Source organism: Ambystoma mexicanum, chromosome 1q (genome assembly GCF_040938575.1).
Source record: "Ambystoma mexicanum isolate Mex_15411 chromosome 1q, UKY_AmexF1_1, whole genome shotgun sequence".
NCBI lineage: Eukaryota > Metazoa > Chordata > Amphibia > Caudata > Ambystomatidae > Ambystoma > Ambystoma mexicanum.
The window spans coordinates 1,463,036,918-1,463,064,108 of NC_090922.1; the positions used below are offsets into that span (position 1 = coordinate 1,463,036,918).

The 27,191-nt window shown below is 48.1% G+C and overlaps 1 protein-coding gene across 1 annotated transcript in view; it reads right to left on the bottom strand.

Moving 5' to 3' along the window:
- The window catches only part of ZSWIM5 (zinc finger SWIM-type containing 5), a 547,686-nt gene that overhangs the window by 36,581 nt on the left and 483,914 nt on the right, over positions 1–27,191 (bottom strand). Inside the window, exons 11-12 of the mRNA XM_069642358.1 lie at positions 3,165–3,319; positions 2,510–2,673 (exon numbers count right to left, since the gene is read on the bottom strand). Of these exons, the coding sequence (XP_069498459.1) occupies positions 2,510–2,673; positions 3,165–3,319 (319 nt within the window). The remainder of the gene's footprint in view (positions 1–2,509; positions 2,674–3,164; positions 3,320–27,191) is intronic.

A 27,191-nucleotide genomic window follows, 5' to 3' on the forward strand; every position in this document is an offset into this window, starting at 1 on the left:
TGAGGCCTTCACCTTGGGGGGAGGGTCACCGCCTTGCTCCCCCCAGGCCGAATCCTTCGAGATCGACCGGGGCCTCTCCAGAAGCTTACCCGGGTTCTCGGATTTCCTCTTCCTTGAACCAGAGCGTTGGCCCATGGTTGATGGTGCCGGGGAAGGCGTGCCCTGCCTGGCAGCAGAAGAGCCCGACCGTTCGGCGCTCCCGGTGCCCACAGACTTGCGGTGCTTAGCCTTCTGTTGGGCACCCGTCGCTGGGGCGCCCTCACAGGACTTAGAAGACCGCTCCGACCTTTTCTTCTCACCTGCTGGGCCCTTCTCCAGCCAGCTGGCGAGGCCGGAACGACGATCCCTCATGGTCCGTTCCGATAGGTTCTTGCAGAGCGCACAGTCCTTCTCCAGACGAGCGTCTTGTCCTCATGAAGGCAGTAGTGACATCTCGAATGCTCGTCCTCCTTGAAAACATCCTGTTACCCGCATCCAGGGCAGTTCCTGAACAGCTTGGATCCGAGCGTCGAGCTTCCCTTGTCCTGGGGCATGTCCATGGTAGACCTCAGATCTTCTGGAATCCTCCAAGAAGCGTAACTCGACGAAAACTTCACCCTTGAGGGGCGTAGAAAATTCTGAAACGGGGCCCCGTTGATAGGAAGTAGAACGGTGGAGCTTGAGGCTCGATTTAACCAGAAAATGAGAAAATCTCTTTGAAAAAAGGGCGAAAACGCAGTAAAAGCTCGAGAGCTATAGCACAAGGACTCCCAACACTTGAACGTGCGGTAGAAATCTGACAATGGCTGCCAGGAGAGGGGCTTAGGGAGAGGACAGTCATTGGCTCGGGGCAGTATGACCCAGAGACCAGTGATTGGTTACTAAGAAAGACAGATCAGAAACGAAACAGATAATGATTTTTTTTTTTTTACCGAGGATTCCCAGCCTGATGACGGGGAATATCCATGAGCATGTGAATCCATGCCAGACCCCATGCTGGAGAAAATAGGTTAACATTGGCACAAATCCTACTTTGCTCCCTTTCTCCCTGGAGCTTCTTGGTCTCAAGAACCTGGAACTCATTGAAAGATTGTCTTATGGCATCCCCTGGAGTAAGCTGCTGCCTTCTCCACATCTGTGAGGTTAAACCGAGACTTGCCCGACTTTGCCATAATTGTGGCTTTGCTACCAGACTTTCATTTCCTATGGGGAACTTTTACCACCTTGAAAAACTCCACTTAAAACGATTTACTTGTGCTTACCTAGATTAGAATTTTAACTTGTGCTCATTTGATATGCATTTTAAAACACTCTGGTCTATGAAAAAGCATGTTCCCTGCATCCAACTGCAGGTTGTTATCACTATTTCTACGACACTGGTAGTGTAAGAACTAATCTAATCCTAACTTTTGTAGGCTCTGTGGGCTTGGCTGCTAGTGTCACTTTTACCCCTCCACCCCCGCCCTTAGAAGGTGCTATATTACATCTGTAAATATCATGCAACTATATACCAGAGATGAGTGGGACTATGGTCACTATGAATAAAGTCTTGAGTCCCATTAGGACTCAAACTATGTATTGTGTGTTCCTACAATGTATCAGACATTTAGTTTAGGAGTGAGTAGGGGTCTTTACTGACCATTACAGTGCATTGCATTATTTGGCTTACTCTCTCCGAAGAACTTATTTGACCTTACATAGAAACACTTATGTACAGGTAAGTTATAAATGACATATGTGATTTCACAATTAAGTGCATATTTTTCAGTATTGTGTGATGTTCTTTAGGGGTGATTATTTGGAATAACTGTACGTCATGACCAGCGTACTTCCTTTCTCGAGTTAAGCCTGACTCTTAAGCCACACTACGTCTATTTAAGAGAGCAGAGTTGACCTTTTGGTTGGTAACACAGCCTTTGGTGAGGGATGTAAAACCATCTAAACTAGACGGCTGGTAAACAACCCTTACATCACCTTACAGCCTAACTAAGCAGAATTAAGTTGCTGCGGCAAGCTGTTGCCAGTTGTAAGTGTCTGGGGTCAGAGGAGTGCGTCCAAGTCTCCACATACAGAAATCCAATTCACCATGCATCCAGACAGGATCAGACACCAGAAATATGCAGCAAATGCCCTTCAAGACAAGGATACAGTGATGGCACTTTCAGACTGATCTAGATAATTATTTTGAATCAATATAAATTCACTAATAGAAGACAACATATTAACCAAGGTTTAATGGCACAAGAGCTAGAAGCAGCTTGATGAAAAGTAAAATTAGCAGACAGGATCTCACCAAGCTCACATTTCTGTTTCGTGGTGGTAGGGGTGTGTGAATGGGATAAAGGTGCAAACATGGCTCTTACTGTGCAAGGAAGACAATCTATATAGAACTATACAACATAATGGTCAGACTTGCTGTAACATGGGAATTTCCAGCTCCAGCCCATCCAGGATCAACATGCATCCTAGGATTCTAAATTTCCATACATCTCAGGATTTCAACATCTGTCAGAAAGAAGGGGACAGTTACCTGCAGACCCAACTCCAGCGCTACATTCAACAGAGTGGTGTCTGAGTTGTTGTCAGCAGGAGTGGCGATTTTAAATGCGTCCTGTGCCAGCTTGAATATAAGGGAGGAGGAGTGAATATTCTTTTGAATTGCCTCTAGGACTGTGCGCAACCGTAGCATGTCTCCTAGACAAACAGGACAGATTAAAGGTTACAAGCTGTGCAGAATTGAGCAACTGGTTATTGCAAACACAGGTTAAGTTCAGAGATGTAAATGAGAACAGCATTAAGCCCAGTCCAAAACAATGTGGGGAAGAGACCATTGAACAGGTCTGAGTCCTCGCACTTACATCTGACTTATCTTGGCTGTTTAGGCTCTGAATAAATTGCCACAGCTACTCCCTTATTTATTATTCGAGATATTACTTATTCATGATCTGATTTCTGCTATAACACTAGAAATGTGAAGTATGTCTAGCAATGCCTCAACCAACACCCTGATGCATACATCATCCATGAAACATTCTCAAGTGTGCCCCCCCGCCCTCCAGCCAGCTAAACCTCATTTTATGTACTTCTGCCTCAAGTGTCTACAGCAAGCAAAAGGAAATTCATGCAGTTCATTCAATGCTGCCCGTACAACATGCAAGCTGAAAAAGGTATTTACATCCACTAACCTTTAGCAGCAGACAACATAGTAGATGCTAGCTCACACTGCTGCGACTCCAAGTGCCCCAGCGTAAACCAGCGGGGATAACGGCTCGGCACCAAAGACACAATTTGGTGGGGATGCGACACGTCACTCGAAACAGTTGTCTCAAGAACTGGAAGCCTAAAAAAAGCAGAAGCAACAGTCAAAAAAAACATCTTGGTAAAGGTCAGTGCTTGGAGAGGCCAAAAAAGTATAAGTTACTCACCGTAGTGACTAACGTACTCTTAGTCCATAGTCCTCTTTCCTCCATACTACATGGGTGTGCCGACCAAGGGACGGGAGAAAAAACCTTTGTTTAAAATTTAGAGGCGTGCGGGGGTGCAGCCCAGGGAGCATGTGCTGCCCTAACTCCGCTGCCACACCTCAGTTCCCATTGAAACGTCGACAATAGATTTAACATTGCCTAATGACATCAGGATTATTAGGAGGGAGGTTGGTGGGACGTATGGTTTATAGTGATAAAATCGAAAAATAAAATCTGGAAAAAAAGGTTTAAAAAAAAAGGTTGAAAAAAAGTCGCTTTTTTTATGCCGTTTTTTATTCGAAATGGGGGGGTTCCCCCCTAACCCCCCCTTTTTTTGTTTACCCATTTTTTTTAATCCCGGACCCCAAAATAAATATATAATGAAAAAAAAGAGTAATTCGACTTTTTTTTTTTAGATTTTTTTCGTCCTTATTGTCATTCGAGATTTCTTTTTCGAGATTTTGACCGACCACCGGGACGTATGGCGGAAAGGGGACTATGGACTAAGTACGTTAGGGACTACGGTGAGTAACTTATAAATTACTCTTCGATCCCTTAGTCCTGTCCCCTTTCCTCCATACTGCATGGGCAATTACAACTGAATGTTGCCCCATGGGTGGAGAGCAGACCCTCCTTAAGCAAATAGGTTCCTAAGAAAACGCCTGTCCGAGAGCCGCATCTGATCTAAAGCCGGCATTCAAACAGTAATGTTAAATGCTAAATGCTTGCAGAAGGCCAAAGAAGTGGCCCAAGTGACCGCCCTGCTTATTTGTATGTGTATAGCACGTCAAGCCCTGGGGCAACTGAGCGCTGTTCTTAAAATGTCTACAATTTTGCAGTTATCAGTCGTTTATATATAAACAATGGCATTACAAGTTAATGGTCGTAACAGTGAACAGTGCAAATAGGCATAATAAAATCATAAGTCAGTACAGGTAGTAACATACAATTAGCAGACAAATATACAATGGTGACAGTAGTGTTGTGTGACGTAAGTTAAGGAGTGGGTAGGTTATGATCCTGGTCCAATAACCAGGTTTTGACCTTATTGCGTATGACAATGAAAGATGGTTCTGACCTTATGGAAATGGGAAGTGTGTTCCATTTTCTTGCAGCCAGGACTGGGAAGCTGACCCCACCCGCTTGTTGGTTAAACCGAGGTATGGTGACACAGTGTGACTGGGCGGATCGACTGGGTTGCGATGATGTTGGTCGTGAAAAGGTGTCTGAGGTATAAAGGTGCATGGTTATAGAGGCACTTGTGTGTTAGTGAAAGTTATTTGAGATCTATCCTTTGCTTGATGTTCAGCCTAAGTTCTGTCTGGCTGTTGTAATAGGATGTTTCCTGGGGATATCGCAAGCTGATCTGACTGCATTATTTTGCATGACTTGCTTTTTATTAATATTATGTTGGGCCGTTCCTAGGTAGAGCGCATTGCAATAGTCTAGCTTAGATAGTACTAGGGCTCTTGATACCGAGATGCAATTGGATGAGGATAGGTACGGGTGACAGGCTGTAACAAGCTTACATGTATATGATGTAGCTGACGCCAAGGCATTAGTTTGTCTTGTGAGTGATTATGTGGACTCAATATAGATCCCATCACATCATACGCTACTTTAATAATGTTACCGTCAATATTGAACGCTTTAAATGATGTTGCTAGCTTATTCAGTTTAGATGGAGAGCCAAGTAGGAGTAGTTCGGTTTTGTCATTGATTAGACAAACCATGCTTGACCATCCATATTTGTATAGTACTATATATGTCATTCAGATTTTTACCATCTACAACGTAATCACCAGTGATAGAGATGAGTACCTGAGTGTCGATTACACAAAAGCGATGGCCGTTGCCTTGGCCCTGACTGCGTGGGCATGCATGTTGGCCGGGAGCGGCATGTGCTGGCCCTCATACGCTTCTTTGATGGCAGAGACCATCCAGCGGGATATGTATGGATGCCTTGGAGGCCTGATCTTGACCCTCCGAGAGTAAAAAACAGGGCGTCCGATTTGCGGAATTTTTTAGGGCACGCCTGACATCCAGGCAGTGCAGCACTCTGTGCTTTTTCCTTCGGATCGGGAAAAAACGTAGGAAGGACCATCTCCTCGTACAAGTCAAACGCAGACGGCACCTTGGGCAGAAATGCTGGGTGTGTCCGCAGCACTACTTTGTCCGTGTGAATGGTTCCGAGGCGACCGTCTACTATATTTCGCTGACCCTACGCGCGGCGGTGAGGCCGACTAGCAAAGCCATCTTGATGGTTACCAGCCTGATGTACGCGGACGCCATTTGCTCAAATGTTTTGTGCGCCAGTTCGCCCAAGAACATGTTAAGGTCCCACACCAGGTGCGGCCTCTTGACGAGCAGGTAGAGCCTTGCGAGTCCTGTCAGATGTTTCTCAACGATAGGATTGGAGGAGAAGAAGATGCCCTCCTCAGAGTTCCTGTAAGCTCCAATGGCTGTGAGGTAAGTGCAGCAGGTGTCCACCGGCATGCCAGAGTGGGAGAGGTGAGCCGAGAAGGAGAGCACATTGTCCAAAGTGCACTGCATGGGATCGATTTCCTTGGAGGTTGCCCAGTAGCAGAATCCCGTCCATTTCCTTTGTACTGGGCCCTGGTAGCCATGCTCCTAGCGCCCTGTATGATCTCCAGATTAGCCTGTGAGAGGCTGAGGTGCCTTAGTGTTACCTGCTCAGGTACCACGCTGCGAGGGCTAGTTGATGTGGCGCAGGGTGGATGACTCTGCCCTCCTATTGTGCCAGAAGATGAGCTGGCCCGTGGGGAGATGACTCGGGGGCATCTCCGAGATGCTGAGCAGCTCCGAGAACCATGGCCTGGCCAGCCACCACAAAGTTATTAGAATGATGTGGAGTTGGCGAGACCACTTTATTTTGCAAATTACTCTGAATCAGAGGTGTGAGCAGAAAGGCGTAGGCCTTCATGCCGTTCCACCGGAGATGAAAGGCGTTGCCCAGGGAGCCGGAACCCTGCCCCTGCCAGGAGGCCAACTAGGGGGACTTCTTGTGCCACGTGGCAGAGATCCACCTGGGGTTGATCTCACCTGTTGATCTCCTTAATAACTAGGTCGTTTAGCTGCCACTCGTAATTGTCCGCTCCCAGCCTGCTGAGCCGGTCTGCTTCAAGGTTGGCTTCCCCCAGGAGGTAGACTGCCGTGAGCTAGATGTCAAATTCGAGAGCCCACTCCCACATGCTGATTGCCAGTCTGCACAGATGAGGGGATCTGGTGCTTCCATGTTTGTTGACATAGTACATGCAGGTCGAATTGTCAGTCTGGATGAGGACAACCTTGCCCTTCAGACTTGGTACGAATGCCCTGAGCGCTAGCCAGATGGCGTTCAGCTCTAAACAATTCATGTGGAATCCAGTCTCCCTGGTCCAATGTCTCCGCTATAAAAGCTGCTGTAACTATCTTGAATTTTTGTAGGGGTAAGGAGAGGTTGAGGGAGGAAAGATCCAGCACAACTCTCGGGCCCGCTTGGTTCTTCTGAATGGCGAAGATCCTGGAGTAAAAGCCAAAGCCTCACTGGGAGGCTGGGATTTCCTCCACTGCCTGGCTCTCTATAAGCGACCGGATCCCTGCCAAAAGGGTTGATGTCCCAACCAGTGGAGGGGAGGAGGGAGGAGAGGCTGGGATAGGTAGGCTGTACCCCGTGGATACTACAGAGAGGATCTAGGAGTCTGCAAAATTCTGGTGCCAGAAATGTGCATGTACAGCAAGCCTGCCCCCCACCGGAGACACGTGGACCTGAAGGTGCTGTCATGGAGGAGGGGGGACTGGAAAAAGCCCTTACTCTGCCCACACCCCCCCCCCCTTTTGTTGCTTGCGGTGGTTCCGAGATGGCAAGCGGTCCGGCTGCTTGGATCTTCGTTCCTGGAAGCTGCAGAACCCTCCGTATGTACACCCCGGTCGGAGCGCTGCCGAGATTGGGTGTACGATTTGGCCGTGGTCTTTTAAGGATGTATAAAGACTTGACCGTTTGTGAGCCGTTTTTCTTTTTGTCCAGCCCTTTGTCCGTGGAGGAGTGGAAGAGGTCCCCTCGCACCCTCGAACAGTAGATCTAATGTTCGTTCCTGGACATCTCGGTTAAATTTTGTTGCCCAGAGCCAGGCTGTCATGTCTGTGGTAATACAGATGGCAGTGGTGTCAATATGGGCCACGGCGGATTCCATGAGGTCCTCCGCCACCAGCTTGGCTAGCCCTGCCTAAAAGCGTGATTGGCTCTGAACAGGGAGTTCTGGGAGGAAGTCCGCAATTTCCCGCCATAATCTTTGGTTGGCCGCAGCCAGCATGGCATCGGCCTGACGAAGATGCAAGGACGCGTTGGAATAGAGCTTCTTGCTATACGCCTCCAAGATCTTCTCCTTGCCTAAGAGCGCCGCAGAGGAGGCGGCTGAGGACGACAGAGGCTTGGAGTATAGTGATGCCGCAGCGATCACCGAGGAGTGTGGCTGAGGATGGGCTGAGAGCAAGAGTAGCCCCATTCCACCTGCCTGTACTTGGCGTCCAGCCGTCGATTGACTGGCAGGGCCGGGTGGGGGTTGAGCCAGCCCTTCTTGGCCAGGGAGACTACATCCGTTTGAAGAAAAACCCCCGATTTGGCAGCAGGGTGTCACGTGAGGACATCCGCCAGGACCCCCTATGCCGGCTGCTTGACCTCAGGCCCAGATACTCCACCAGCCCAGCAAGACATTCGTGGAAGGCCCTGACTGAGGATGGTGTGTCCGGATCCTCCTCATTCGTATCCTGTGGGTCAGGGGATCCTGTGGAGGAGGCGTAGAGGGTGCCGGAGGCTGGGGTACAGGGGCCGCGGTCAGAAGCTGAGGAGACAGAGGCTGGTACGGAACCGCCTGAAGTGTCAGCTGAGGAACCGGAGAAGGCGGCTGCGCCGGGGCCTGGGCGGAGGAGTCTGTGGTGCTAATATTGCGGGGATGGAGTTTCCCTGACTGCATCTTTGAGGATAACCCCCATCTGAGGAGACTGAGGCTGAGGAACCTCTTGAAGAAAGCCTCTTCACTGCCCAAAGAGGTGGCAGGGGGGTGCTGACTGGGTAGTGGGGAGCTGCTGGAGCCGCTGCGTACCCTGCCCATATGGACGCAAAGGAAAGCTGCCCTGCACAAAAGAGGGATAGGATGTAGGCCACGTACCTGGTTGAGGCCAGTCCCACCTTAACATTCGTTCTTCACCGAATTCCTGAAATGGCGTTGGACGGGTGCCTCCGTCTGCCACGGCAGCCATCTCGTCGAGCTGTCTGCCACGTGTCTGCGACGTGTTGCTCGGCCCGCTGGGCACGGCCTCCTCCAGGCATCTTGCATGTGGATCACAAGGCCTACACTGCTCCTCAGGCTTAGGCCCGGTAGGTGTGACACCGTCGACCCGGGGGTCGGTTGAGCTGCGTTTAGGCACCCCCTCGGACGTATTGCCGGTACTAGGGCATAGCCACTCGGCCATGATGCCGGTACAAGGGCGTAGCTCCTCAGGCGAAGACATGGTAAAAGAACCTTCCGGTTCCTCAACACTGTCACCAGGAGGATCCAAGGATCCCTCGGCCCAACGGCTGGTAGCTGTAGCAGCCTCGGTGAACGTGCTGGTAGAAGGACCGGACCGGTCCCTCCCGCGCGGATGAGATCCTGGGAAGGAGTCTCCCTTGCGGGATGCGATGGACAATATCGGCCCTACCTTGGGCTTGGTTCGATGTTAGACGAATTTGTTGAGTTCCTCTGGAGGCGACTTCTGGAAGAGCTCCCTCCACCAGGCTAGTCTGTTCCTCAGCACTTTGAGGACAGCGAGCTACACGCTGAACAAGCTTGCCAACCATGGTCTGAGCCAAGGCAACGTAGGCAGAGTGCTTGGGATCTGAAGTTGGGAAGAGCACGTTGCAGGAAGGACACCTGCTGAACTCTGAAAGTCGACATGCGCCGGGGAGGAGCATGACGCCTGAGGACCGAGTACCTGATTGATAAAAGACAAAGACGTATCCCTGCATGGAATTACATGGCCGAAGCCAAACCCAGGAGCGCTGGTGTATTCGGCATGGCCCCGTAGGCGTGGAAACAGGGACTGAGGTGTTGCGCCAGAGGGCAGAGTCAGGGCAGCGAATGCTCCCTGGGCCGCACCACCATCGCCTCTAAATTTAAAGGGGAAGAAGGTTTTTTCTGGTGAAAAAGGTTCAGTCTCCTGTCCCTTGGAAGGAACGCCCATGCAATATGGAGGAAAGGGGACGGGACGCAAGTACCTACTGGCAAAACCGGATCAGGGTGCACATGCTCTACACATAAAGCATTGTGTTAGCTTGAGGCAACGAAAGTTCCACCAGTTCAGAGTACATCATTGTGAACGTCTTTAGCATGCAAAGTGCTCCAAATGCAGCCTTGCACATGCTTCTTTAGGGCGGGCTATGCTTTCCACCGAACATACACGTACACCACATTCACCACCAATAGAGAAGTGCACTGGTACCCTAATGTTTAGTTTTGTGGAAGAGGAGTGACGCTTGCTACAAAAGACACCAACACAATAATAAAAAGATAAAATTACTGCAGTGACAACCCTGCCAATCTCTAGAAGCGATGCCATGTAAAGAGCTAAAAAAAGGTCAACACCCAATAATTCTGAAGCTAACTGGTTAGGTCCTCACTTCTGGCAAACCTGCTCAGCCCAAGTTCGAATCTTGCTCTACTCATTTATTAATTTATTTATTTTGATTTGTAGAGCACGCAACAGCCCAGGGGCATCGTGGCACTTGTTACAGACAAATCTTAGTTACAGATAAATGTACATTTGCAGTTTACAGTGCGGTTGCAATGTTACAGACAGATTTAAGTAACAGTTAGCATAAGTAACTGTTGAAAGTTGGCATAAGAGACAGTTGCATTTTACAGAGCACAGTGAGGTCTTGAGTTTTCTTCGGAATGCAAGGGGAGCGTTTTCTGCTCTGATGTCTGTGGGTAGTTCGTTCCAGGATTTGGCAGCAATGTATGGGAAGCCTAGGCCACCAGCTTTAGCCCTGTTGATCCGTGGGACATTTAGTTGGTTGGTGTATTGTGACCTAGTAGGTTGGGTAGAAGAGGATTTGGTAATTGTCTGATATGTAGGATGGTGCAGAGAGAGGCATGTGTGTGTAAGGGTGAAGATCTTGAAAGTGATTAGCTTTTTGACTGGGAGCCATTGAGCGGATTGTCTGGCCTGAGAAATATGCTCCCTTTTAGGGATGCTTAATGCTGCACGAAGTGCATTGTCCTGAGTGACTTGTAGTCTACGTTTTTACCTGCTAGTAAAGCATTGTAGTAGTCTAGTTTTGCACCAATAGTTGCTCTAGCTATTGATAGACAATTGGATTTGGATAGGTAGGGTTTAATGGAGTTTATGAGCTTGGTGGTGTGCAGATGAGGATGTGATAGCGCTAACCTGTCTGGTCATGGACAGAGTGGAATCTAGATAGACACCCAAGGTCTTGACAGCAGAGGACACAGGGATAATAGTGTTATCAATGGTAAAGTTAGCGTACAGTTTATCAAGTTTGACTACAGTATTGTTTTGGCCTAGTATAATTATTTCTGTCTTGTCCCCGTTGAGGCAGAGGCCATTGACTGCCATCCAGGCCAGGATGGTGGAATAAATTAAGTGATCCTTGTGGTATGAGCCAGAGAGAGGTAGGAGTACTTGCGTATCGTCAGCGTAATGTGTACGCGATACCAAGTGAGTCGAGCTGCTTCTTTAGAGAAGTTGGCTGAGTGTGTAAGGTGAGATGTGAGGGTCTTGTGGTCCACCAAATCGAAAGGCAGCCGAGAGGTCTAGTGGTAACAGAAGGGCTGGCTTGCCTTTGTCCATGATTTTGGTGATCTGATTCTTTAGATCCACCAGAGCTGTTTCGGTGCTGTGTCCTTTACGGAAACCAGATTGCCTGGTCCCTAGGATAGAGTGGGTTTCCAGGAAATGTTGGATCTGGCTATGAGCAGCTTTATCCAATATCCTGAGGAAGGGTACCATGGTTATTGGTCAGTAGTTATTTGGTTGAAGAGGGTCGAGAGTAGGCTTTTTTAGGAGGGGGCGAACCCAAGCCTCTTTGAGGCTGTCAGTGATAATGTCTGTTCTGAAGGAAGCATTGATGAAGGCCGTCAGGAGCGGTGCAAAACGATCCGTGAAGTCCTTAATGAGCTTGGGAAGACATACGTCCCCTTTGCACAGAGGGTTTGAGGAGGTTCATTAAGTCTAATTCAGTAATGTCACTGAAGGTGAAGACGGGTTAAGTATAGTTGTGACTGGGGTTGTGATGGTTTGCTTAGGCTCAAGATGAGGACGTAGAATTTTGCAGTGATCCTAGATTTTTTTTGGAGGAGATTGATTTTATGTAGCATGGCAGATTGAATACTGGCACACCAGGCTTCATCTAACGATTTCATCTGGTGCGTTAGGTGGCGAGATGAGCCCATTGAAGATAGTGAAGATTTCCTTTGAATGCGATTTAGCATTGGAAATGCGTGTATTAAATGCGTTGGCTGCTTTGTATTGGTGAGAGATTAAGTTAAAGCTGTTTTTGGTACTGTCACTTGGATTAATTCGCCCGTTTTTTAGTGCCTCCCTTTTGCAGGAGCGCAAGCACTGTAGTTACTCAGTGAACCAAGAATTGGAGTGCAATGATTTTTGTTTTTTGCATTCAAGTGGTGCTATTGCATTAATGGCTTTGGCGAGTGTCCTTGTATATGTCTGCTAAGGTATTCGGATCATTGGAGAAAGGGGGGGGATATTGAGGTATGGGTAGAGGTGTCCTCGTTAAGCTTTTGAGCTTCTCACTTGAGCTGCCGGGGCAGGTGTGAGAGTTGTGGCTTTTGGTGATAGGTAGCGTGAATTCAATACAGTTGTGATCGGTCCATGGCATGGCTGTATTGGAGGTGATAGTGATGAGGCAATTATGGTCTGTGACCCAGTCTAGGGTGTGGCCTTTGGAGTGCGTGGGATTCATTACTTTTCGGGTGAATCCTAGATCAGTAAGTTCCTTAGTAAGGGTATCAGCAGCTTTATCTTTAGTGTCATTGAATCCTATGTTTAGGTCTCCAAGCAGAAGGGTCTTGGTGGAGCTTTTGATGTTGCTGAGTCGGTGGATGAGGTGTCCCTGAAAATCTAAGGGGAGACCTGGGGGGCGGTATATGACATGAATGTTGATGATGCTGTTGGGGGACAGTGCAAGTTTGGCAGATGTCAGAGTTGCCAGTCGAGGGGTGACTGGTAAATCTAGCGGGAGGCTCTCTTTGAAGAGGAGTGCTACTCCGCCTCCCACTCGGGCTGGTCTAGCTTGTCTGAGGATGGTGAAGCCTGGAGAGCAACGATGGGGCCGGAGGCTTTGTGTAGCCAAGTTTCTGTGATGACAAGTAGGTCAAGGTTGTTGGTTATGAGGTCGTAAATTTCTAATGCATGAGCTGGGAGGGAGCGCACGTTTAAGAGGGCATATTTGATGTGTGGTGTGGGTGTGTTTTTGGTGTTTGTGATGGTAGGGGTGGAGGCTAACTCTGGAGTGGCAGGTATAGTGGTAGGGAGCGACCTGTTGTGATTGGTTTGTGAATGTGTGGATGTGATAGAATGTTCGATGATGGGATTGTGCATGTGGATGGAACGGGAGCCTAATCTATCATTTCTAGATGCCGTAGGCGTGGGTCGAGTGTTATATTCTATAGGTAGAGTGCAAGCTCCGAGTCCATCTAGTCTGCACATTGTGCTGAGGCACAGTGGTGGACATAAGGTTGTGTTAGAGTGGCTCGACTCTTGCAATGTAATAGAAGTATGCGTGTCAGTACGTGGCGGAGGATCGGGGGAGATGTTCAACGGAGCTAGTTTAATGGAAGTTAGAGCAGTGTACTGAGGTAGGAAGGAGAGTGAGAAGGAGTGTAACCAGAGAAGTAGTGGTATGACAGTTGGGGGTGAAGACCTCGCCAGTGACTTTGAGCATCATAATGTGCAAGAGTGGAGGACCATAGGCGGTAGTAATGATCATGCACAGTTATAACTGGGATATAGTAGGCCAGTCTGCAATAGGCAGATGTGACTTTGGAACACAGTGGGCAAATATCTGCAGTAGGCAGATGCGACTTTGGGGCATGGTGTGTGAAATGACCGCAGATTAGCTAAGTCACAATCGAACATAAAGAGCCTTCTAGTGCGGCAGTGATAGTACAGTAGTGCCTATAGAAGTAAATGGGGGTTTCTGGTGTGTAACACTATGCAGTTAGATTATGCAAGTCAGATGGCATGGTTACCTTAAGAAGGAAGCAGCAAAGAAATGCTGTTGTGTATTACGTAACAGCGTATCATTGTCCTGAGGTTTGAGTTGCTGGAGATGATTACTCTTTGAAGAAGTTAGTTTACATAAGAATAGGTTCTTTTCAGGCCGCAACCATGCGCATAACAGGGGCACAACAGGGCCTTATTCGGCCTGCCGGCGGAAGCGAGTTCCAATTATTGGAACATGTTGCTTAGCAACGAGGAGGCATCCAATCCTCGTTTTGATGCCGAACAGCGCCCAGCATTTAGTTTCGGTACGGAGATGTGTGGCCAGCTGATTTTTGTCAAGAAAGCTGCCAGTCGAAACACAGATCAGCAAACGGCACAAAATCAAATTGAGACGATGCCAGAATTGTAGTGATGGCCCATGCGGTCCTGAAGCTGCGGCCTAGTAGTGCAGCAGGAGGTGGGTGGGGGCTCTTGCCCTCTCCACCTGGGCGATGCTAATTATACTCAGCCTGTGATCATTACAAGGTCAATCTGCTAGGAAAGATCTCTTAACTGCACCTTTCTTTCCATCTTTATGGAGCCCCAATGTTTTTGCTTTCATTTTTGTTTGATCTGCTCTTTTTTTGTGCAGTGACGCCCTAAGCTTCACTACACTGGATTTTACTCCTATGTCATGGGGAAACTGACATGTCCTTCAGGCTATCAGCACTCGGAAACCTGGTTTCCCTTAGTCGTGTTACTACTTTTAGTTACTTTTGTATCACTTGTGGTAACTTTAACATTGTAAAATCAGCTTACAATGCATTACAATGGGGTACATTTTTGTTTTGCCTTCAACTAATACTCAGAGGTTGGTTACTCTACTCTAGGTTTGCTAAAAGGATAAACTGGTGGCAGCAGTGACTTTTCCCCCACTTTTGGGAACTTTGCGTTTTAGCCTTACCGCGTTTGGCTACTAACTGTGGCTACTGGTCAAACAGGGCCGCACCACGAGATTTTGCGCTTATTGCCATCTTGTTCTTTAGCCTTCTTCCTGGCCTGTGAGGCCAGGAAAATCCTTCGGACTTCCAGTGCCCGAGAAAGCAGAAGCCTATAGCGGGCTACTGGAAGGCTGTGTATGTTTGCTGGCAGGATGTGGGCTGGGACTGTCTGGTCCCAATCCACAAACTGGTTTCAGTGTTTGAATGGTATTCATGAATTTTACCACCAGTGGTCCTGATTGGACCACTGCTGGGGGGGGGGGGGGGAATGTTGGCGGTGTTTGGGGTGGGGGGGGGATGGGGTGGGGGTTAGTCTTGCTATTGGCTAGTGAGGGCAGCTGCTCGTACCAGGCTTTTAGGATACGTAGTGGACCGCTGCACCCATTCCTCAGAGATTCGCGAGAAACCTGAAGGAGCCAAGTGTCCTATATAGCTGTGAGACCTGCAAAGAAACCGGAGACCTGACTGAAGGAGGCCTGGCAACCAACTTCTGCTGTCCAGGAGGAGCCCTGTCTTGCTAAAGATCTTTAGCATTCCTGCGAAGGAGCTGCGACCCTTGGAGTGGAGGGACCATCCATTCCCGATGTCTGCTCGGTACCCTGCAACTAAGAGCCTTCGAAGTGTCCCAAGATCGTCCTGTGGCGCACCAGCTCCAAATTTGGGCTACCGTGCTGCCGGCGTCACCGTTCAGAGTTTTGACCTGGAACTTGGGTAATCCTCAGCTGGCTCTATGAGACCCAACATCTGTAGAATTTCAGCTTCCTACCATAAAGGGAGCCCGAGATATGGGGGGCAGGGGGCGGACAGTCCGACCGCAGCTGCTGGGTCCCTTTGCGTCGCTGTGCTGCGGTGACCACTGTCTGAAATTGCTTACCTGACCCGAGACAAGTCCTGACTGAATAATGCATCGGAACTCTAAGCAGGACCCCCATCAAGCGTCCTTGCAACAGTGAACGACACCAACCGGAGATCAGCTACAACCTGCAACCTCTGCAAATTGAGGGCTGTGACTTTTGGTGGTAAAAGCAACCTCAGACCCTCTTCCTTTGTCCTGCCAAGTCTGGGGAAGAATCAGAGTACAGGGGCTAAGTTACAGAGCTTCTTACCTACCCCTATACTCCCATTATAAGTCAGTGGGCTCATAATAAACCTTTATTCTAACACGTTTGGCTTTTCCACTACTTGTGCAAGACTTATGAAAATTGGGCCTACTACCGTTAGCTAGTTTAACTTTTACTCTAACCATAAGAACGCTTCACTGGACCCCAGAGACCCTACCTGCATTTTTTCCTGCTTCAAAGATTCAGTGGAACTTTTACCTGAACTATTGGGCAGAAGGCCCCAGACAATTTAGGGCTGGACATTTTAAGTTAGGGATCATTTTCAGTGGACCTTGAGGGCATTATACTAACATTAACTTTCCTTTGCAGGAGTTTGTAATATGTATTATGCTCTATAATAAGTGAATGTATAAGGGATACATTACTCACCGCAATCGTATTTCTGATGCTTGTATCTGCTTAGATTCACACGCTGTGCATAGGCCGACATCTAGTGGAAGCTGCAGAGTATTACAGTTTGTTTTACGAAACTTGAAAATGGGCTTCGACATAGGGCAGGCCAGTAATACTATCCCTAGTGTGACGTCGACTGTACCCATGATACCTCACGCGTGTAGGACCCTCAGAATCTATTTTTTCTGACATGAGGTAGCATGAGGAGTAGTGGGAGTACAGATTATCCAAGCAGATAGATAAGACTACAAGCATCCAATGCGCCTTCTCTGAGGGGAGGAAGGGCGGGCGCATGTGAATCTAAGCAGATACAAGCATCAGAAATACGATTACGGTGAGTAATGTATCCCTTCTGAGGCTTGTGGAATCTGTTTAGATCACATGCTGTGCATAGATTAGCGAGCAGTGTTAGAAGGAGGACGGATGCGAGAAGGGTCATGAGCGAACAGATGTCTTAGAACCGCTTGTTGGAATGAGTGTCAATGCAGTAGTGCTGAGTAAAAATGTGACTAGAGCTCCATGTAGCTGCTTTGCAAATGGTGTCAAGGGGTACATTTGCAATGAAAGCCAGAGTGGCCCCAGTGCCTCTAGTAGAGTGGGCTCTTGGTGTAAAAGGCAGAGTTTTCTCAGAAAGGGAGTTGCACAGCTGGATACAGTTAACTATCCATTTTGAGATGGCACCTTTAGAGACGCGATCTCCCTCTCTGCCTGTAGCTACAGAGACGAACAGTTGGTCTGTTTTTATCAGCGGTCTGGTCTTGTCTACATAGTAGAGGACTGCTCTTTGCACATCTAGCGTATGTAGTTTCACGTCAGCAGAGCTTTTGGGTTCTTGGAAGAAGGCCGGTAGCTCAATGGACTGGTTAACGTGAAATTTAGAAAAGGAATTTAGGTGAGAACCTAGGGTGTGTTCGTAGAACCAGTTTATCCTTATGAACAGTAAAGAAAGGATCCTGCACTGCCAGAGCCTGAATTTCACTGACCCTTCTTATGGATGTAATGGCTACTAAGAAGGCAGTTTTATAGGTCAGGTGTTTGGAATAGCCTTATGCATGGGTTCAAAGGGTGGCCCCATGAGTTTAGCAAGCACCACATTAAGGTCCCATTCTGGTGGTGGGCTTGAAATTGGAGGGTGGAGTCTCTTTACCCCTTCCATGAAGGCTTTAACCACTGGTACTTTCCACCACAACACTTTGTTATGGGAGGTGGTGTGGGCTGACAGCGCCGCCAGGTGTACCTTGAGTGAATTAAATACCAAACCTGTGTCCAGCAGGCAGTGCATGTAGGTGACAATATTGGAAGGAGTGCAATCAACCGGGTTGATTTGTTTATTCTAGCACCAGATAACAAATCTTTGTAATTGATCAAAGTAACAGTGTCTTGTGTTTGGTTTCCTGGATTCCTTTAAGATATACATGCATCTCTGAGGTAGATTGAGATGGTCTCTGACTTCATGAGCCATGCAGCCAAGTTCATTGAACTGGGTTGAGGGTGAACTGTTTGTCCTTGGTGCTGGGATAGTAGGTTGTGCCAGCACAGGAGCTTAATTGGTTCGCACACTGCCAGTCTGCGCAAGTGCGGGAACCATGAATGTCTCGCCCACATGGGAGCAACTAGGATGAGCGTTGTCGATTCCCTGTGCATCTTGTTGACCAACTTCCTCATCAGCGCAGTGGGTGGAAAAGCGTAGGCAAACATCCCTGACCAGTTCATCCACAGGGCGTTCCCCTTGGAGCCTGGCTGGGGGAACATGGATGCAAAGTCTGGGCATTGTCTGTTTTCGCTTGTGGCGAATAGGTCTATAGTGGGGAAACCCCACTGTGAGAAGAGTTCTTCTACGACTTCTCTGTGCAGATACCATTCGTGTTCTTCTGGAAGGAGATCCCTGCTCAAAGCGTCCGCCAGTGAATGGAGATCCCCTGGAACATGTTGGGATGACAGGTAAATGTTCCGTCTGAGTGCCCATATCCAAATTTTCTGGGAAAGCCTGGACAGATTTGGCGAACGAGTCCCTCCCCGTTTGTTTATGTAAAACATAGCTGTAGTGCTGTCCGTTAAGATCTGCATTGACGGGTTTATCAGGTGGGGTTCGAACGCTTGAAGCGCTCTGAAGACTGGCAGAAGCTCTAGCAGATGTTAAAGGACATTTGTACCGCGCACTATCACCACCGGAGTGGTCCCCTGGCGCTCTGGCGGCTCTGAAAGAGGGGAGAGGTTGAGTTAGCGGGAGGAAGCTGGAAAAGTGCAAGAGAGCAGTGATGTGCTGCTGGCGGCTTCAGCCCGGTGGGTCCGTTGGCTGGGCCTGGGGTGTTAGCGGCCGGTAGTCGTCATGTACTGTTGTGCAAGGCTATGTGTGTTTTTGTTTTGTTGTTGAGATGTAGTGAAGATTGTGCGGTTTGTTGTGCTGTAGGTTTTGGTTGCGTTTGGTTTGGAGTTTGAGAGGTGTATGCAGAAAGGGAAATTGTTAGTAGGGTTGGTTAGTTTGCATCTCTATCCTGAGTTGAGGCGCTCGGCTTGCGTAGTCTCCCCTGATGCAGCTCTGTCCTGATCTGGGTCCGTCTGGCACACAGGTTCCTTACTCCTCTAGCCCCCGCCTTCCACATGCTCTCTCATAGCCCCCATTCAGATTCCTGTGGCCAGTGCACCTGCCAATGACAACCTCTCAGGTAGTGGGGTGATTGCCAATATCTCGATAAATTCCACACCACTGTGGTACCTGGTGGTAATTAACAGGCAGGCGAAAGTGTTGTGGGATTGTCTGGGGCAGTTGACTCAGTCTCCGTGCGTGCCGCCTGTGTTCCAGTCTATGTTTGTTTGTTTATTTTATTTCTATAGCGCTCCGGACCCGGGAGTAAAATGGCGCTTAGTACAGGTTACAAGGCACAATACATGGTAATAAGCAGTGATACTTGAACAACAGTTATATACAGAATATACAATCAGTGGAGTTGATAGCAACCAATAATGACATAAATGAGTCATGTGCAGTAGGTACAGTTTATAGCTAAGTCTAACTCAGAGGTTGACTTTTTGTCAGAAGACATCCGATGGCAAGTTTCCTGAACGACGAAGGATTTGGATGACTTATTATTCAGTGGCAGGGCGTTCCAGAGTTGAGAGGCGAGAACAGTGAAGCTCGAGCCTCCGGCTCTTTTAGTGGTAAATCTAGGTACTGTGAGACATAAGGTATTGGAAGATCTCGTGGCTCTGATGGAAGATTTCATGGTGAATATATTAGTCAGGTGGGGGGGAATATATTAGTCAGGTGGGGGGGCTAAATGGTTAAGAGCTTTGTAAGTGAGGCAGAGTGTTTTAGATCAATTTTATGTTGGATGGTGAGCCATTTGCATGTGGTTCTAGTGGCAGAGATGTGCTCACGCCTGGGAATGTTTAGCGCTGCCCGTAGCGCATTATTTTGAGGCTGTTGCAGTAGTCTAACTTAGATTGTATAAGAGCTCTGGCTAGCGTGAGGCAACTGTTAGAAGAAAGAAATTGTCTACAGGCTCTGATTAGTTTTCCAGTATAAGCAATGGCTGAAGCGGTCGAGTTGACTTGCTTAGTGAGGTTAATATTGGCATCGAGATAGAAGCCAAGTGTTTTCATGTTTTTGGCGACTGGGATGGTATTGCCATCAATTATGATCTTGGAGTAGTTGGGACTTAGTTTTTTTTAGGTTATTCGGTGAACCAACAATGTGGCCATCCATGCCTGCATGACAGAAGATTTCATTGATCCTGGCTACATCAGTATTGTAGTTGCCCGAGATGGTGAGGAGTATCTGGGTGTCATACGCGTAGTTTGTGTAGGTGACACCAAGACGATCCAGTTTATCAAAGAGGGGCTTTGTAAAGCTATTGTATAGGGTTGGTGAAACACAGGAGCCTTGTGGGACACCACAAGTGATAGGGATAGGGTCTGCTGCTGCCACCGGAGAGAAGACTCTCATGGTTCTATTGACCAGGAAGGACTATCGACGTGACAGCAGAGGGGGAAAAGTGGGCGGCAGAAGAGAGGTGGTTGTAGAGTATTTTGTGGTCGACCAGGTCGAAGGCTGCTGAGAGATCTAAGAGGAGTAGGATGGCAGCCTTGCCCTTATCTTTGATTTCGTCAATCTGACTTATCAACAAGGGCAGTTTCTGTTCCATGTTGAGGTCGGAAGCCAGACTGACGCAAACCGAGTAATTGGTTAGACTCTAGGTAATGCTGAATTTGCAAGTAAGCAACCCTCAAGGATTTTTAACATGAAGGGAACAGTTGTGATGGGCCTGTAATTGGTGGGGATGGCTGGGTCCAAGGTCTGTTTTTTTTAGTAGCGGGAGGACCCATGACTGTTTCAAATTGTTGGGTACCGAATTAGTGGAGAAGAACAAGTTACTTCTTACCTGGTAACGTTCTTTCGACGGGATGTTCCTCCGACGTATTCCTGATCTTTGATAATACGTTTCCAGCTTGCTGGCCTCGGAATATTTTTCTGTAGAGGGCGCTGTGCGTCGACGTCCGCCGAGTCGATGTCCCTCGGCGGCCACCGTATCGGTTCCGACGTCATCATGCCCATAAATAGCCACACGCTGCGTCCGTTGCTTAGTTCCATTTTGTAGCATAAGAAAAGACCATGCCTGAATTAGTTATTGACCTTGAAGGAGCGTAAGCTGCAACCACAAGGGAAGTATCACTGCAGGGATGGTTGGGAGGGGCGATAAGGAATACGTCGGAGGAACATCCCGTCAAAAGAACGTTACCAGGTAAGAAGTAACTTGTTCTTCGAAGGGATTGTGTCCTCCGACGTATTCCTTATCTTTGATAGACTCCCATAGCAGCGGCATGTAATTGGAGGTGAGAGTGAGAATGTTATGTATCCCTTTAGGGATGGACCGAATGTAATACGGCCTTGCCAAATCTGGTCTCTTGAGCAGTGGAGGAATCCAGATTGTAAAATTTTGTGAATGTATGTTCGGACGACCATGTGGAAGCCGCACATATGTCCCGGACCAGTACCCCTCTTTGGAGAGCCGAAGAGGCTGCGATACCCCTGGTTGAATGAGCCCTGAGATGTTGGGGTGGCTCTTTCCCTGCCAGTCTAACATTCCAGGATGGCCAAAATAATCCACCTGGAGATGGTTTGTTTTGTTATGGGTAGTCCCAACTTGTGACCCGAGTATCCTACAAACAGTTGGTCTGCTTGCCTGATCCTAGCCATTCTGCTGATGTAAAAGCTGAGAGCTTGCCTTGGGTCCAGCCTATGTAGCCTTTCCTCCTCTTTCCCCCGATGGGGAGGAGGGTAGAACGAAGGTAAGGTAATTTTCTGAGTAATATGAAATTCGGAAACCACCTTTGGGAGGAAATTAGGCTTCACCTGTAGGACAACTTTGTCCTTGTGGAAGATTGTATGTGGGGGTTTACAGGAGAGAGCTTGTAGCTCGCTCACCCTCCTAGCAGATGTTAGTGCTACCAATAGGACAGTTTTAAGCGTGAGAAATCTCAGCGCGCAAGAGTGAAGTGGTTCGAATGGCGTGCCCATTAGGAAGTTTAAGACTAAATTTAAGTCCCATAAGGGAACCTGGAATGGTTTTGGAGGGTAAACATTAGTTAGTCCCTTGAGAAATTGTACCACTAGAGGAAGTTTGAAATACGATGGTTCCTCCGCAGTGCGCTTGAAGATAGAAAGCGCTGCGAGATAGCCTTTTACAGTGCCAACTTGAAGGCCTGAGTTTGCCAAGTAGAGTAGAAACGATAACACCGTTGGTGTACCACATGAAAAAGGGTCGATATTCTCTTCCCTACACCAGCTGCAAAATGTGTTCCAACGGCAGCGGTATAAAGACTTTGTTGCCGGTCTTCTGGCCGAAAGCAACACCTCCATGACATCATCAGGGAGATCCCAATCCTTGTACCTCACCCTTTCAGAAGCCAAGCTTGAAGGTTGAGGGTTCTGGTGTCTGGATGGAGAACCTGACCTCCCTTCTGCGAGAGAAGATTCTCTTTGAGTGGAAGACGGATTGGAGGACAGATGGACAAATCTAGAAGGTCCGGGTAGCACGTTCTCTTGGCCCAATCTGGGGCAATTAGGATCATGGTTTTCCGGAATCTTCTCAACCTCCTGATCATTTGAGGAATAACAGGGACTGGTGGGAACGCGTAAAGGAGTGGAAACTCCCAGTCCACTACGAACGCATCTCCTAGAGCTCCTCTCGGGGGAAATTCCCTTGAACAGAACAGATCGCACTTCCTGTTCGTGCTTGTGGCGAACAGATCCACCTGAGGGGTTCCCCAAAGGGCGAAGATCTCTTGAAGGACTTCCTGAGCTAGCTCTCACTCGTGGGAGACTCTGCTCTGCCTGCTCAGAGCGTCCGCTGTCAAGTTCTTCTCTCCGGCTAGGTGGACTGCCGATAGAGAGATTCCTTCTTGGATTGCCCAGAGCTGCATCGCCTCTCTGCACATTGGTAGTGATCCTACGCCGCCTCTTTTGTTGAGGTAGTGCATGGCCACCGTGTTGTCTGTCATTATCATGACATTTCTCCCCTGTACTGATGGCAGGAACGCTTTCAGCGCTAGTCTGATCGCTCTCAGTTCTAATAGGTTGATGTGTAGTCTGGACTCCGATGGAGACTAACGACCGCTGATGGTCAAGTCGTTGGCATGGGCTCCCCACCCTGTGAGTGAAGCGTCTGTGACTATTGACTACTGTTATCTCCGGCCATGGTTGCCAAAACAGTTCTCCTTTCAAGATGTTCTCTGGATAGGCCCACCATTGAAGGTCGCGGGCTACCTTTTCCGGAATCCGGAGGAGATTTGTCATTCTCCCTGAGAATTGCGACCACTGACTTCTCAGTGCCCACTGAAGAGATCTCATTCTCAGGCGAGCCTCTGGCACAAGGACGATACAGCATGCCATGAAGCCTAGCAACCTCAAAAACCCGAATGTTTCCTGGTCAGAATCTTCCCCCTCTTCATAAATTGAAGATAGTCCAGGAGGCCCTTGGAATCACCGTTGGCTGTGGAGTGGCCTTGGTCCTCTCTTTCATGGCGTCGAGTCGATCGACCGATGCGTCGAGGAACCCTTCGACAACGGCGTTGATGGCGCCGATCCGTGCGTCGAAGGAATCTTCGACGACGGCGTCGAAGATGGTGCCTTCTTACCCGGTGGCTCATGGCGCTGTCGGGTAGAATGTTTCGCCGGGTGCTGCGACTCGCGGCGTTTTGATTTTTTGGGTTTTTCACCCAGGGTATCACCCTCAGCTGTCTTCGAGGGGGTCGAGGCCGCGTTCTCGAAGACGCTTAACATTTTCTTTCTGAATTCCTCCCACTCAGCTCGAGAACTGTGTTTAGTGGGACAGGAGACCCTTTCTGGGGACACAGAAGACGAGGAAGGGGACCTTCAACGTCTCTCTTGAGTGTCTTGATCTCGACGAATGGTGGGAGCTACTTCAAGATCTAGAATGGGAATGTTTGACGGCGAGGAGACGAATGCCTCGACTCAGCCGATGAAACTTGAGGAGATTTTGACTGATTTACCTCTCTCGAGCTTCCCCTTGCGCTCCTTCAAGGCTTTCACCGTCATGGACATGCAGTCCTCACACTCCGAACAATGGTGCTCGGATCCCAAGCACCACAAGCAGATCCTGTGTGGATCCGTTATCGACATTTCTTGAAGCCGGATCACGGCGTCGTTGGTTCCGATGAAGAAGCCATCGAGAACGATAAGGTGTATTCGAGCAGATATAGTTATTTATCCTGACTGAACTGAGCAACGGCGTTCCGAGGCCCCACGAAGCACAGAAAAACGGAACTGAGCAACGGACGCAGCGAGTTGCTATTTATGGGCATGATGACGTCGGCGCCGATACGGTGGCCGTCGAGGGACATCGACTCTGCGGACGTCGACGCGCAGCGCCCTCTACAGAAAATATTTCCGAGGCCAGCAAGCTGTAAACGTATTATCAAAGATAAGGAATACGTCGGAGGACACAATCCCTTCGAATAACACATTTATGAGCTTAGAAATGAAGGGGGCAAGGTCTCTTGCTGCATCTTTTATAATCTGTGCGGGGCAACTGTCCCCTTTGCAGTTTGATGGCTTGAGGGAGGTTATGATTTTTTGCACTTCTAGTACGGTTACTTTTTTGAAGGTGAAGCCATGGTTAGTGTTAGGAGTGGTGGGTGGGCTGGGGATAGGGGTGGGGCTACTATTGGAAAGTTGTAGTCTTTTGTTTTCAATTTTTGTTTGTAGGCCAGTGATTTTGTTCGCAAGGGCATCTTGGATACTAGTGCACCAGAGTTGGTCCTTCACAGACATGTCAGTAGGTGGATTGGGGTTTTCTAACTCCTTCAGGATGGTGAATAATTCTTTGGTACTGGAACTTGCATTACTTATTCTTATACTGTAGGCTTCCTTTTTTGTGCGAATTATTTCTTTTTTGTAAAGGGAGGATGCATTTGTGAGATTGATTGTGTTCCTCTGAAGGGTTCATTTTACAAAGGGTTTCCATTTTGGACTTTTGATTTCTTAGTATTTTAAGTTCTGGTGTGTACCAGGAGTTAAGATGTGCTTTGGGTTTACCTTTGTGTAGTTTTAGAGGGGCAACACGGTCGATAGCTTTGGTCATGGCGTTGTTGTAGGTGTCTACTAGTAAGTTGAGGTCCGATGTGTTGGGGATCATGTTTAGGGTGGGTAGAACCAATGGGATGAGGGCTTCAGCGGTGATATTTCGCTTATTACTCGTCAGACATGCTGGTGCCGGTGGGCACTGTATGTGGTGTGGGTTATTAGTGCTGATGTCAAATGAAAGTAGGAGATGGTCGGTCCATATGAGAGGTTGGGGGTCCTTGCAGATGTTACAATTGTGGGCAACAAACCAGTCTAAGGTTCTGCCTTTCTGATTAGTAGGTAGGGTGTTAAATTGAAGGTAGTTATGTTCAGAAAGTGCATTAGCAAGGGAGGATGCTGGAGTGTCTGTCCGGTGTCACCCGTCCAGGTGCCGTGGGCGTTACTCTCTCGGGTCGGGGATGTCCGTGTCTTTTCGGTTTAGTCATCCTTTTTTCCAATCCCGTTTTCCAGGTTTAGTCTGCGGTGTTGTAGAGCCAGGTTTTTAGTGATTTTCTGAATTTTAGGGGATCTTCAGTGTTTCTTATTTCTTTCAGGATGTTGTTCCAGGTTTTTGCGGCTAAATGGTAGAAGGAGGTGCCACCAAGTTTTTTCTTGAGGTATGGTGTTGGTTCCAGGTGGCTTTCGTTGCATGACCTGAGGGGTCTAGTAGGCTTGTAGATTGTTATTTTCTTTTGTATGAATTTGTCTCCTTGTCCGCCGATTGCCCTGTGCGTTATGCACATTGTTTTGAAGGTGATGTAATGTTTTACTGGGAGCCAGTGTAGTTTTTAGGGCTGGAGTGATGTGGTCTCTTCTGGATAGTTTGAGGAGTAGTCTTGCTGCTGCATTTTGGATCCATTGCAGTTTCTTCAGGAGGTATTCTGGTATTCCGAGGTAGAGGCTGTTTGCATAGTCTATTTTAGACATGATTAGGGAGACGATAGTGAGTGTTTTGTGCGTGAAGGAGAGGAAAGGTAGAATTTTTCTTGCCGTGCGGAGGAGGAAAAAGCATTTATTCACTGTTGCATTTATTTGTGTTTCCAGGGTTCGGTTGTTGCCCATTAGGACTCCCAGATTTTTTTACTACCTTCGATGGTGTTGGTGCATTTCCCATTTCCGTAGGCCATGGGATGGTGGTTTCGTTCTCTTGGTCTTTGGATACGATCATGATTTATGTCTTTCCTGGGTTGATTTTCAGGTTGTTGTCATCCATCCAGTTGAAGACTTCTTTTAGACAGTCGGTTAGGGTTGAATGGTTGGCATCGGTGTCTTTGATTTTGTAGATGATCTGAGTGTCATCTGCGTAGTTGTAACATGTAATGTTATATTTTTTGAAGATTCTGATGACCGGAGTCCGATAGATGTTGAAATATAGTGGAGATAGTGAGGATCCTTGTGGTACTCCACAGTCGTTAACTCGTGGAGTGGATTTGAAAGGTTTTATCCATCCGGTTTCTGTTCTGTCTGCTAGGAATGATTTGGTCCAGCGTAGTGCTGTGTCTGTTATGCCTATGTCTGCTAGTCTTTTGGTCAGCGTGTCGTGGCTAACTGTGTCAAAGGCTGCGGAGAGGTCGAGCAGGATAAGGGCTGAGGTAGTGTTTGAGTCTGCGTTAGTTTTGAGGTCGTCTCAGATGGATAGTAGTGTTGTTTCCGTACCTCTCGCTGGTCTGAAACCGATTTGAGCTTGGTCCAGCAAGTGGTGTTTTTCTACGTGTTCTTGGGTTAGTTTTATACGTAGGCTTCTAGAAGTTTCGCTGGGTAGGGGATGTTAGAGATCGGCCTGTAGTTGGAAAGGTCATCTACGTCACCACTTGTGTTTTTTTTAGGAGTGGCTTGATGTATGCTGATTTGAAGATCTTCGGTACAGTCCCTGTTGATAGTGATAGATTTAGAAGGTTTCTGTAGTGTTCTGCTGGCGATCCTTGTGCAAGGATTGATTTGTAGATGTCTTGGGGACAAGGGCCATTGGGTGATCCGGCTTTCTTGCTTCATTTTACCAGCATTGCGAATGCCTCTGCTGATATTTCAGGAAAGCTTCAGAGTTTGTGTTGTGGTTCCCTGTTAGGTTCGTTGGGTTGTATGTTGTGGTTGGTTGGTCACTTTTGTATGGTTTGACGGATGTTGTTGATTTTTTTTTTATGTGATCTGCCAGGTCGTTGCATAGTTTTTCTGAGGGGGTTGGGGTGTTATCGCAGCCTGGTGGGTTTCTTATTTCTTCAATGATGCTAAAATTTCTTTTTGTGTGTTGGTGGCATTGTTGATTCTGTCATCGTAATGTCTTTTTTGACTGGACTGAATGCACATCGAAGATGGGTACAGGTGACAACGATAACAGATCATGGGCTCAAATGCATGACAGGCGACTTAGAATGAGGACAAGGCATAACCATTTTGTAAAATGCCCGTGTACTGTTGGGGACATGGG